General features: G+C 37.8%; 1 protein-coding gene across 2 annotated transcripts in view; it reads right to left on the minus strand.

Annotated features, from left to right (window-relative positions):
- Window positions 1-12,237, minus strand: part of NEK9 (NIMA related kinase 9) — a 44,846-nt gene that overhangs the window by 17,614 nt on the left and 14,995 nt on the right. For both annotated transcript variants that reach the window (XR_011169055.1, XM_069092247.1), the window contains exons 8-16: window positions 11,769-11,833; window positions 10,572-10,622; window positions 9,957-10,149; window positions 5,350-5,494; window positions 4,298-4,498; window positions 3,910-3,956; window positions 1,977-2,132; window positions 979-1,087; window positions 138-299 (exon numbers count right to left, since the gene is read on the minus strand). Coding sequence is in view for 1 of the 2 variants with exons in the window: in XM_069092247.1 (XP_068948348.1) it covers window positions 138-299; window positions 979-1,087; window positions 1,977-2,132; window positions 3,910-3,956; window positions 4,298-4,498; window positions 5,350-5,494; window positions 9,957-10,149; window positions 10,572-10,622; window positions 11,769-11,833 (1,129 nt within the window). In the remaining variant the exon portion in view is untranslated. The remainder of the gene's footprint in view (window positions 1-137; window positions 300-978; window positions 1,088-1,976; window positions 2,133-3,909; window positions 3,957-4,297; window positions 4,499-5,349; window positions 5,495-9,956; window positions 10,150-10,571; window positions 10,623-11,768; window positions 11,834-12,237) is intronic.

Genomic DNA, 12,237 nt, shown 5'->3' on the forward strand with positions numbered 1-12,237 from the left:
CATGCCCATTCATTTGACAAAGAAAAGTTAGGACTAAAAAATTCCAAAACATTCACTGTTCAAATAACCCAATAATTAAGACAAAGATCTTAAAAAATCTCTTGAAATGAAGTACATACCACAATACCGATACTTACCATCAGTAGCAGCAATGGTAAATTCATCACCACAAGAGACTCTGATCACCTGCTTGCCACCAAGGGGTCCCCCCAACAGGTTAATTCCCAGGCGTTTCTTATAATTTCCCACTCCAAGCTGGCCACACTTGTTGCAACCAAAGGTCAACAGGCGACCCCGTTCTAAGAAGAAAGCAACAAAACGTGGTCAGAAGCTAAAATGAAGGTTGTGCACAGTTCAGTGGTCTATTTTCTGATTTTTCAATATGAGAAATACAGAAACAGCTACATTATTCTGAACCTTTAAACCTTGGAGAGTTAAGTTATACAAGTACTGAAACAATTTTGAGGGGGTGATAAAATGAGCTTCCCAAATGTTGTATTTTTAAGTACTGTAACTTTTTAGAGTAGGGGTTCTTAACCTGTGGTCCGTGAATTTGTTTTTTAAGAATATTTTGATAATTTTATTTCAATATAATTAGCTTCCTTTGTAACCCTGTGAACTTTTATTTTATGAATTTAAAAACCTTATTCTGAGAAAGGGTTCATAGGGTTCCCCAGAGAACCAAGGAGTGACACCAAAAAGATTAAGAACCCAGTTTAGAGCAATTGTAGAAAATGCAAAACCATTACCACAACCAAGGAAGAGATGGTTTCTGGGAGAATAAATATGAATCCTTCATTAAGATATATATGTCAGGTAAGTGGATCATCATCATCAAAAACCACTTAAGTATATATGACACTGTGCTGAATGTAGTGATAGGGATATAAAAATTAGCAAGTATACATAGTACTGAGAAGTACTTCTGCTGAAAGTGAGGAGCCCTTGCATGTGGTACAGATTGGAAAGCCATCTCACCATCAATAGCTGCAGTGTGAGTCTTGCCTGGGGCAATGGTTCGGATCTTGTAAAATGACAATTGCTTGGCCAGAGTAAATGAGGTTGTGTAGGGAACTTCATGGTAAGCCTGAAACAAGAGTTTTATAAAACATAAGCCAAAAGAAAGGGGATTATATACACTAGAAAACACAAGGCTAAGTAGTATTTATCAAGGGCCTTCAAGCAGATGAAGTTATTGTAAGAAAGACAACAGCTAGTTATCATTTACCTCTTAGGGAGGCAAAAAGAGAAATTGTCTTAAACTGAGAGTATTTAACTGAGCTATGGAATGATAAGAGCAGTTGGCACTGATACAGGGCTTGATTTTAATTGGCCCCTTGGGATAGGTATAAAGTAGAAGATAAAATGCCCCTCCTAGGAGATGTTTAAGAAGAAAACCACCAGCCTATGCCTTGGATGTCTATCTTGTACAGCCCAACAAGAACTCCTGAGGTCCCTCTCACACCTACAACCTGAAAGCTACTATTTCAATATTTTAGAAACTCCAGACCTATTCTTAACCAAATAGAACAGAAGAGTGGGCCATCGAGCTTCTGAAGACTAACCCAACTCTTAAGAAAATGTCATTAACTAACCCTGAGAAGATCCATGTACAAGGATAAGCAGGACAAAACTTTGCAGGCCAGCAACAATTAGCAGACAAGCTTGAGCTGGAGATCTAATTTAAGTCTCAGTTTAGTTTTTGGTTATCCGACCTAGTGAAAAGTAGGAGCAACGCTTTTTGAGCAATAAATCTTATACACACAATATCACAATATTTCTTTTTATAATTCTGATATATCTGTCCCTGGTTCATAAAAAGGGAAGAACCTGAATTTGGTCACTTGGTATAGGGTAGATTTTGTCTCATTCCTTGTAACTCTAATTGTTTAGTTATAAATTACAGAAATTCTAAAGAAATTCCGACCTAGAGAAGTTGTGACACTGTAGATAAGATGGTGATGAGCAGCACTCACGTCGTGGTTGATGATGCCAGACATGCATTGGTTCAGGCCCAGTTTGTTGAATTCGTTGAGTCCACATGCCAGCACTTTGCCTGACTGTGTCAGAAGAAACGTTCCATCACAGCTGCACTGAACTGAGATAATAATCAAGGCCTTAGGCACATCTACCTACATGAACAAATCAGAAAGATCCCAAGTACACATGAATTAGTTTAACTATGTAGTATAACATCAAATTGCCTCAAACTTTATTTGGTACAGCTGCCGGAAAGAATGGAAGTCCATTTCTCCTCAGATCTGTTGTATAGTTTATTATCTACTATTTTTTTAAACAGAGTCCCAATTCTAAAATATAAATCAAAGATGTTGACAGTTTAATTGAATTAGACCACTACTAAGCCTACTGCTGTTAAATTTCTTTTGTAGGTATTATAATAGCTCTGGGATGGCATAGGACAATCCCATGTTTTCTCTCCTTGACCTGAAATAAGAATTAAGAAACAACATAATCAGTCTATAGGGAATTTATATTACCTTACAGAGTCCAAATTTAGTCATTTTATAAGCAAGAAGACAGATACAGAGAAAGGGATACAGTCCCTATTTCCCTCTAGTCAAATCACTCCACATGGAATAGGATCCTTTAGCAGCTCTGGAGGGGACATGAAAACCCCAGACTTCAAATCAACAAAAGCTCAGAAACACAGTCCTACTCTTGAATGCATAAAAATGGCGAAGAAATGATCTAAAAATAATGATGTAACAAGTTGTACAGAACACTGGAGGGTAGCTTGCCCCGTCTAGGGTGCAAATCCTGTGCTTGGCTCCTTTAAAGTCAAAGACCACAGTAATGACTTCCTATTTCAGAAGCACTTTGAAATGACTCCTTCTTATCCTTCTCTGGGATTTATGCCTGGCTGCAAGAATGATAATGTACACCTACTGGGCATTACAGTACAGGGGAAGGATCAATCAAACATCAAATATTATTAAGCACCTACTATTGCTGAGTAAGCTGCTAGGCCCTGGGGACAGAAATATGAAGAATGAAATGATTCCTACTAGTGATGAGCTTAAAATAGCTTCTCTAATAGAGAAGACAAGAACATCTAAGATATATATGTGATAGCTAGTGTAGAGGTGGGAGATGGAGTGTTATTAAGTGACAGAGGGCCAATTTGGATGGATCATAGAGCATGGGAGGGAGAGTAATGTGCAATAAGGCTGGAAAGACAGGTTGGGGCCAGGTTGTAAAGCTAAAAAAAAAAAGTTTATATTTCATTTCAGAATTAATAGGAAGCCACTGGAGTTGGCGGAGAAGGGATGTCACATTGTCAGATTTGTGGTTAAGGAAAATCACTTTGGCAGTGTGCAGAAGATACTGGAAAGACTAAAAGGAAAATAAATTAGAAAGTTGTAATAATCTAAGTGAGAAGTTATAAGGGTCTGAATTAAGGTGATAGCTGAGTATGTGGAGAAAAGGGGTCAGATGTGAGAATTGTGAAATGCAGAAACAGTAAAGTTTGGCAACTTATTAGTTATGTAGGATAAGGAAGGGTGAAGAATTGAGGATAATGCTGAGATTGCACTCAGACACTGGAATGATGTCAACAGAAACAAGGAAATATGGATGAGTTGAGCTTTAGGCATACTGAGTTTAAAAAATGTCTCTGGGACATCTAGTAAGACAAACTGAGGGGAGAAATGGGACTGATATATGGACCTGGGAGTCATATCTATAGAAACAATAGTTAAATCCATGGGAACTAATGACGTCACCAACAAAGAGAATATACTGGGAGAAGAAAAAAAGAACCATGGGGAAGAGCCACAGTTATAAGGCATAATATGATAAACCAGCAAAGTAACGAGTTAGGGAGAGAAGTCAGGTTATGGGAATCTGTGATCTAGATAGATTTTCAGAAAAAGCCAATATAAATTTTACCTTCTGTGGTGTGTAATAATCTTCTTCTGAATCCAAACCTAGTCGTCCTTTAACAAAGTAAGAAAAAAGACATACATAGAAGAGAAAAATTAGTCAAAACACAGACCCAATAAAAGCTTTCTATAGATATTTCCTCTGTCGAATGAACTGATTTTTCAAAGAGACTGAATGGAATAGTTCATTTATTAGGCTCTGAGGTTTTACAAAGTCTAAGGAGCTGGTAGGAATTCCAGGTACCACGAAGTGAATAAAATTTCCAAAGACCACCAATGGATGACCTACACACCATGTAGTTCTAATACAACTAGTCCAAAAGAGATTTACCAAGCAAGCTTAGAGGCAGGTCACATACACATGCACAATTGGTTAGAGCCATGGCTCTACCTACCATATTCTCCACAGCCCCATGAATAGACCTCCTTATTTCGTGTCAGAACTGCCACATGATTATCTCCACAAGAGACTTGCTCCACTGGATTGTTAAGGAAGAAGTCCACCTGCATGGGTTCTAGCACCTCAGGCCCGGCAACCTTGTCTACACCCATGCAACCATAATAATCTGATCCAAAGGCATAAAGCTGACCTTCATCTGCCAAATGAAGAAAAGGAAAAGGCATCAGTGTTCTGAATTCCTTTGCCTACCCAGGAAAGTGAGGCAGGGCTCAAATGAGAAGAGCTGGTCAACTATCGAAATCCAAGAATGTGAGAGTTGAATGTGTCCTTAGAAAGATGTTGTCTGACCTCCTCACTTGACAGATAAGGACTGTGAAACTCAAAGAATGGAAAAAAAGCCTAGTGTAATTAAGGGCTACTATCTGTTTAAAGGATGACAAGAGATGATAAATAGAATATTTTTAAAATTATAAAGAAATAATAGTCCCTTACACAATTATACTAGGGCCTCATACTACTAATAGGGAAACACAGTCACTAAGGGTTAGTATAAAGAAAGCAAAAATCATAAAGTTGTTAGTGACAAAGCTATAAATGTAAATCAGATATTTTGATTCTGCTCTACTTGGGGTTATCATAATCTTAAAAAACAAATTGGATTGTACTCCTGAGCAGAAAGTTTTTACCTGGAAAGCTCTGTAAAATGGGACTTTTTAAGCTGAAATTCCACCACTTTTGTCACTCCACCAGATGGCAGAAAGTGAACAAAATACCTTGATCCTACCTGTTCTATACCTTTCCCATTTGCCATATAACGCACACATTCCTATTCAAACCATCCAAGTCAACAAAGCTTGTGCTTTTTGGATGTCTATTTATGTCCTCTGTGCCTATTCATATAGCTGCTTACTAGAGGGTAGTTAAGTCCTCTAACAAAACACATGAAGAATTTAGCATGGTACTACAAGGGTACGTGAGAAACGCTTTGGGATAACAATGACGATAATGGTGATGACAAAGAAAAAGAATAATGTGGCTGTGTCTTACCTGTGACGCACACAGTGAAGTCATCTCCACAAGATACCTGATGAATAGCTTTGCCTTGTAACTTTTCTACATGCTTTGGCTGTCGATAGGAAGCTTTGTCTCCATGGCCCAGCTGCCCATGAAGTTTGGTGCCCCCCTGCATGTTCTGTAACACAACACACACAGGCATGTACAATCTTATGAGGCTTAAGTTTGGTATCATTAGCCCTGATCTAACGGAATTTTGGAAAAAATGGGAAAAACCAGATACTTATAAACTTAAGAGAGTAAGAGATAAAAACTCTTTTATGTCAGTGTAAAAACTCCTACCAAAGGACAAGAACAAGATCTCCTAAGCTACCTGCTGTTAACAAGCCTGAAGAAGCCAATGTCTCAATCAGTCAATCAATAAGCATTTATTAAGCACCTACTACGTGCTAGGCACTATGCTCAGCTTTGGGGATACGAAAAGAGGCAAAAGATAGTCTCTACCCTCAAGGAACTTACAATTTAGCGGGGGAAGACAATGTGCACACAAATGTATGCAAAGTAAAGGATACACAGGATAAACAGGAAATAACAGAAGGAAGATACTAGAATGAAGAAGAGCCAGGGAAAGCTGCCTACAGAAGGTGGGCTTTTAACTAGGGCTTGAAGGAAGCAAGGGAAGTAGGGGACAGAGATAAGAAGGGACAGCATTCCAGGGCTGGAAATGACACGGTCAGACCTGTACTTTGGGAAAGTCACTTCAGTGGCCAGATGGATGATGGGCTGCAGTGAGGTTGGCAGACCCATTAACTGGTAACTGCAATAATCCAGGCACCAGGTGATGAGGGCCTGTGCTTTGGTGATGGCAGTGTCAGAGGAGAGAAGGGGATCTACATGGGAGATGTTGCAGAGGTGAAACCAACAGGTCCTGGCAAGATAGGATATGGGGGGTGAGAAATAAGGAGGCATACAGGATGACTCCTAGGTTGCAGCCTGTGGGACTGGGAGGATGTGGAGCCCTCTACAGTAATAAGGGAAGGGGTAGGAGTAAGGTGGGGAGAACAGGGAAGGAGGGGTTTTAGTAGGACAAAAAATTAGTTCCATTTTGGACACACTGAATTTAAGATGTCTGGATATCCAATTTGAGATATCTGAAAGGCAGATGGAGATGAGAGATTGGAGGTTAGCAGAGAAGCGGGGGAAGGATAGATACAGTCATCTCTTCCACATCTGGAAAACCTGAGTAAAATTTTTTGGACTTCCTTTCACACCTGAAAAGTCTGAATTTTTTCTTTTTCTTTTATGGGGAGCTTACAGTATTAAAAAATAAAATATGTTGATATGATACAATACTATGCATCTATTTTATGCATTTCTGAGGTTCTAAACTTTTTCTGTGCCATCTGCTGGCCTTTGTGTGATGTCTGCAGTTTCCACAAGACTCACAAAAAATTCCCATTTAATTTCTTATGCCAACCTGTGATGTGTTGGAACTGCGATGGGGAAAGCCTCAATGTAGAATGGATAACTATAGATTTGATAATCTACCTCTCATCATAGAGATAATTAAATCCATGGGCACTGATGAGATCTTCAGCCCCACATTATCATTTCCAAGGTAAGAAGCTATAAAATTCACTATAGATGAGAAAAAAACACTCTTGGTTTAAAAATGACAAAATCTCAAGAGTAGGAAGACACCTCTTGAGGCTATCTAGACAAACTCATACTTGAAAAAGAATCCTCCCTCCAACAGAGACAGTAAATGGTCAGTCAGCCTTTATCTGACTGCCTCCAGTAAGAAGAAACCCACTACCCCAAGTCATGCATTTGACTTTGGAAAACTTTCTTTATTAGAAACTGTTTCCTCATATACAATCTAAATTGCCTCTTGGTAACTTCTGTTCAACCTTCCTAATCCTATACCCTGGGCTAAGCACAGCAAGTAGATTCTTTACTAATTTCTAGTTCCTGATCTTGGGTCTTCTAGCTACCTAATCATGTTTTCTGTGATGAGATATTAAAAAAAAACTGCCAATGCTTATTCCCTTAATTTCTTTTTTGTGCTCTGTTGCTAAGATTTCTAAAACTATACTGCACAGAATATTGAATACACTCCCTATTTAATGCTTACTTTTTTTTTTTAAAGCAGTTGGGGTTAAGTAACTTCCTCAAGGTTACAGGGCCAGTTATTTCTGGGTGTGGTGCTAAGTATCTGAGCCTGGATTCAATCCCCCAGGTCATCCTGACACTGGGGCCGGTGCTCTTACTCACTGAGCCACCTGGCCGCCCCTAAGCAATTGGGGTTAAGTAACTTGCTCAAGGTTACATGGCCAGGTGTTTCTGGGTGGGTGCTAAGTGTCTGAGCCTGGATTCGATCCCAACACTGGGGCCGGTGCCCCTACTTGCTGTGCTACCTGGCTGCCCCTTAATGCTTACTTTTAACAGGAAGAATATTCTTCCTCTACTGTCAGCTTCTGGTTTCAAATACACGCTTTAAAATTTATTATGATGAACAAGAACTTTGTATGCCTATAATTTTAATTATTTTAGTTTGAGTATTAAGTTTAATCAAAAAGCTTTCTCTGTATCTAACGATATGATCATGTAGTCTTTATTTTTCTCTTATTGATTAAATTATGCTGGCAGTTTAATAGCAGGAAAACAATCCTTTAACTGCATTTATATAGCCTTGCTGGTCATGATGGATAATTTTTTGAGCTGTAGTCTCTTTTTGTGTTTTTATTTAATACTTTGGTGTTGATACTCAACTCAATAGTGATGTTAATCTGTGGTTTCCTTCCTTGGCTTCATCTTCATTAGGTTAAGGGGATAGCACTACCAAATGGAATACATTCAAAAGCCTATCATTTTTCTTTAAACTCTGAAACTATCAATTGGAATTATTTGTTCATTAACTTGAAAGTCCTTAGCACAGTCAAATGGCTCAACATCAGAAATGGAAATTATTTTATCAATGGAAATGACATTAAAGAAAAGGTGCTACCATTTGCTTTACTGTTGTAACCTAAAGATCATAGGATCTTTGCATCTGACTTGTAAAAGAAACTTTCCATGTGGGGTTGTCTCCCCCATTAGAATGAGAGCCCTCTGAGAAAAGGGACTGCCTTATTTTTCTATTTATATCCCTAGCCCTTAGCACAGTGCTTTGTACCAAGTAAGTACTTCATCAACGTTTTTTTCATCCACTCATTCATGGAGGCTTGTTTGGCAGAAATTCATGTGAATTTGTGATTTGTGAATCTGTCTGGGGCTGGAATCTTGTTGCCTGAAAGTTCTTTAATGGTCTGTCTGATACCTTCTGAGACTGGCCTCCTTAGATTGTCCACTTCTTGTTTTGTTAATTTGGAAATCTAGATTTTTAAAGATTGTTATTCTTTTTTTTTTAAAGAGTCTCAAATTTATTAGCACAGATTCAGTACGGGATAATTTTTTTTTTTTAAGCAACTGGGGTTAAGTAACTTGCTCAAGGTTACACGGCCAGTTATTTCTGGGTGTGGTGCTGAGTATCTGAGCCTAGGATTCGATCTCCAGGTCATCCCGACACTGGAGCTGGTGCTCTTACTCGCTGTGCTACCTGGCCACCCCGCGTACAGGATAATTTTTTTGTTATTTTTACTCTTTGGGCTCTTTCTCATTTCTAATTTTCATGATTTGGATTTGTACTTTTAAAAAATTAGACTTAGTTGTCTAGCAGGTTTTTGTGTGTTTTCATAAACGAACTCTCGGATTTATTTATTTTTAAAAATGTTTTCTTACTTTCAATTGTATTGATATATACTTTGATCTTGGATACTACTCTTTTTTTGTTTATACTTTATTCCCTAAGTTTTTTAGGCATGGATTTTATTAATTTTTTCTCTATAATAAAGTACTCAGTACTTTATGACTATGCCTCTGAGATTATTATTTAGTACACTTACTGTCACTATCTTAGGTATAATTTAGTATTGTTTTTATGATTTCCTTTTACTCATTCAACTAATAACATTAAAAAAAAAACATTTTTCACATGAGCTCTTTCCATTCCTACCTTCTTTTTCCCTTCTCCCAAACACTACTTTTCTAATACCCTTCTGAAATCTTTAGTGATTTATTCAATACAATCTTCTTAGGGTTCTTACATTTTTAAAGTAACTTTCATTTTGCTTGTTTTAATTACTTATTGTTTTTGTTAAGGGGGGCTGTTTACTATTCTTGGAAACTCTTTAACACATACTTTACAATTTCATCAACAATTTTAATGAAACATGGGTTCTGTCCTTTGCTAGTAAATAATTGCAGGGAATCAACTATATAACAAGATTAATGTTCACTCTCTTTCAGGTTAATTTTCTTGAGCCCTTTCTTCATGATAATCGTCTGGTTCAAAAAAACCTACCACTAATCTCAGTGTGTTCAGAAGGTTACCTATCCAAGGAATATCTATAACTTCTCAGTCCACAATGACAGAAACTCCCCCCAGTCTCTCTCTAGTCTTCTTTAATCATTCAAATTTTCAGAATTTTTGATGTCTATTTCTAGGATCCCGTAGCACAGGCCCTTCCAACAAGATATTAGGGCACTTTTTGTCCAAAAGACATCTCTTTGTAGCATAGAAGAGTTTCTCTTTCACTTACCACCCAGGTATACAACTCCTTCTCCACTGTCACCACAGCAAAGTGGGTATTGCCTGCACACACCTGCCGGGCACTACATCCACTCCTGATGACATCTAGCTTCTGGGGAGTAGATTTTCCACCTCCCCAAACATAAACCTCACTGGTCCGTGACGTTACCACTGCAATAGGAGTCTCGTTCACGGTACTTGACCTGCACAAAAACCCCACAAAACATGGACTCACTTAACAGACACTAAATCAAAATGGAATGCTTCTAGTTTCTTTCCTGAAAAGAACCAATGACAATAGGTATTTAAGGATATGGCAGTTTTCTTCCTATCAATGCATTACAATCCTAATCCTTGGTTACAGCATACTTGATAATTTTAGACTGCAGCTTTGTAACAGTTTAGCCAAGGTACATCACTTTACCCACTCTCATATAAGATTTTGGTCACCTACACCACATTCTCTCTTAGAAATGAATGTCAGAAGGTTAAGCTAATGAGAACTCCTGGCAAGATGCAAAAAACAAATGATATCAGACTAAGGACAGACCATAGAGAAGTCAGTGAAGGCAAATTAGGGTAAAGTCTACTTCATAAGATTTTCTACTAAATGTGATGCAGTTACCTTGGTCTCTTTGTTGGCCCATTAAGCAGTGTGACTTTTTCCTCCATCTCCCTGCCAGAAGAAAGGTAAAAACACATCAAACAATAAGATGACAGTATTTACTTTGTGACAACACCCTTTATAGATATTGCTGGATTCCTACTTTACCAGAAGATTATAGCTTTAGAGATGGAAAAGATCTTAGAGGTAATTTATTACAACTCCTTCATTACACAGATGAGGTAACTGAGTCCTAGAGTGATTAAATGATTTGCTTAAGGTCACAGAGGTAATAAATGGCAGAACCAGGATATGAAACCAGGTTGCTCTGACTTTAAAGTCAGTGCTCTTTCCATGGAACCAAGTTGCTTCTATGATTAATCTGAATCCTTTCATAAATCATGTAGTCTAGATATAAACATAGCCTGTTGAACATGGTTATTTAGTTCCATGAAAACAAAATGTAGGTGAAATGACATTACATATCAATTAATTCCATAGGAATAATGCAATAAATCAACTGAATAATATCATCATGTATTTCATAACTTTATGGCAGGACTGGATTAAAAATGTATTAATGTTGCTATTGTGAAATGATGCCAGTCAGAACATTACCTTCCCCCACCACAATGTTCAACTGATTTTGCTACTGGAGAAGCAGCATGTGGTATAGCAGATAGGGTACTAGACCTGTAGTCATGAAGAACTGGGTTCAAATCCCACCTCAGACAGTATTAGCTGTGTGGCAAATCACTCAGTCTCTCTACGCCTCAGTTTCTTTATCTGTAAAATAAGAGGTTTGCTCTAAATCTATGACCCTATGAACTTTCCTCTGGGTACACTTCTACACTAGCAGATAATAACCCTGTCATAATTTTCAGGAGTAGACTGAGTTCTCATTCCTTTTGATTCAAAAGTATGAAGTACAGAACTCTTCCATATAAAACATTATAGATCCATCTATACACTTTTGGAAAAACATGAGCCAGAGAAGTAAAAAATTTTGATTTCCCTCAACCAATGAAAGCAGAAATTCTGGTGGGAAACTAAAACTCTAGATAAGAGATATCAGACACAAATCAAAGGATATTCAAACACACAAATCTTAAACTGAGCATAAGCATGAGAGTGGCTTGGTTAGGCTTCTCTGAGTAGGGTCTCTTACCAAATAATAGTCTACAGAAAGGTGGCAGAATGACCTGACTGCATATTTACCTCCTGCGCTTATTGAGAAGTGGACAATCCAAAAGTTCATCAGCAGTGGGTCTCTTCTCAGGGTCCTGAGGGGGAAAAAATGAAGAGACGCTTCACGTTCAAGGAAATGCTAGGTTTAGCATTTTAAAGGGCTCAACAACAGTCAAAGGTCATTTGTTAAACACTGGTATGTCAGTCTGAAAAGATTCAACACACCAGCCTCAACTTTTCAGCAGCTACATTTGTATGTCAATGGTAGTATTTTATGTTTACCTACCTTTGTTAATAATACCCACAGCAAGTAAATTAACAGCATCTTGAGATAGTTTGATTGTATATTTGATGTATATTTTATAAGTAAAATATTTTGAACTTCTGCTGAGCCACAGATAGGTATTAAAATGTACATTTAAACTGATCCCCTCAATTCAAAATTTGAAAAAATTAAGATAAATTGTTATATGTAATTGGGAAAATATATAAAATATCT

This window comes from Petaurus breviceps, unplaced genomic scaffold (genome assembly GCF_028583685.1).
Source record: "Petaurus breviceps papuanus isolate PSGF00001 unplaced genomic scaffold, PetGlider_PUasm1.0 189, whole genome shotgun sequence".
Lineage (NCBI taxonomy): Eukaryota > Metazoa > Chordata > Mammalia > Diprotodontia > Petauridae > Petaurus > Petaurus breviceps.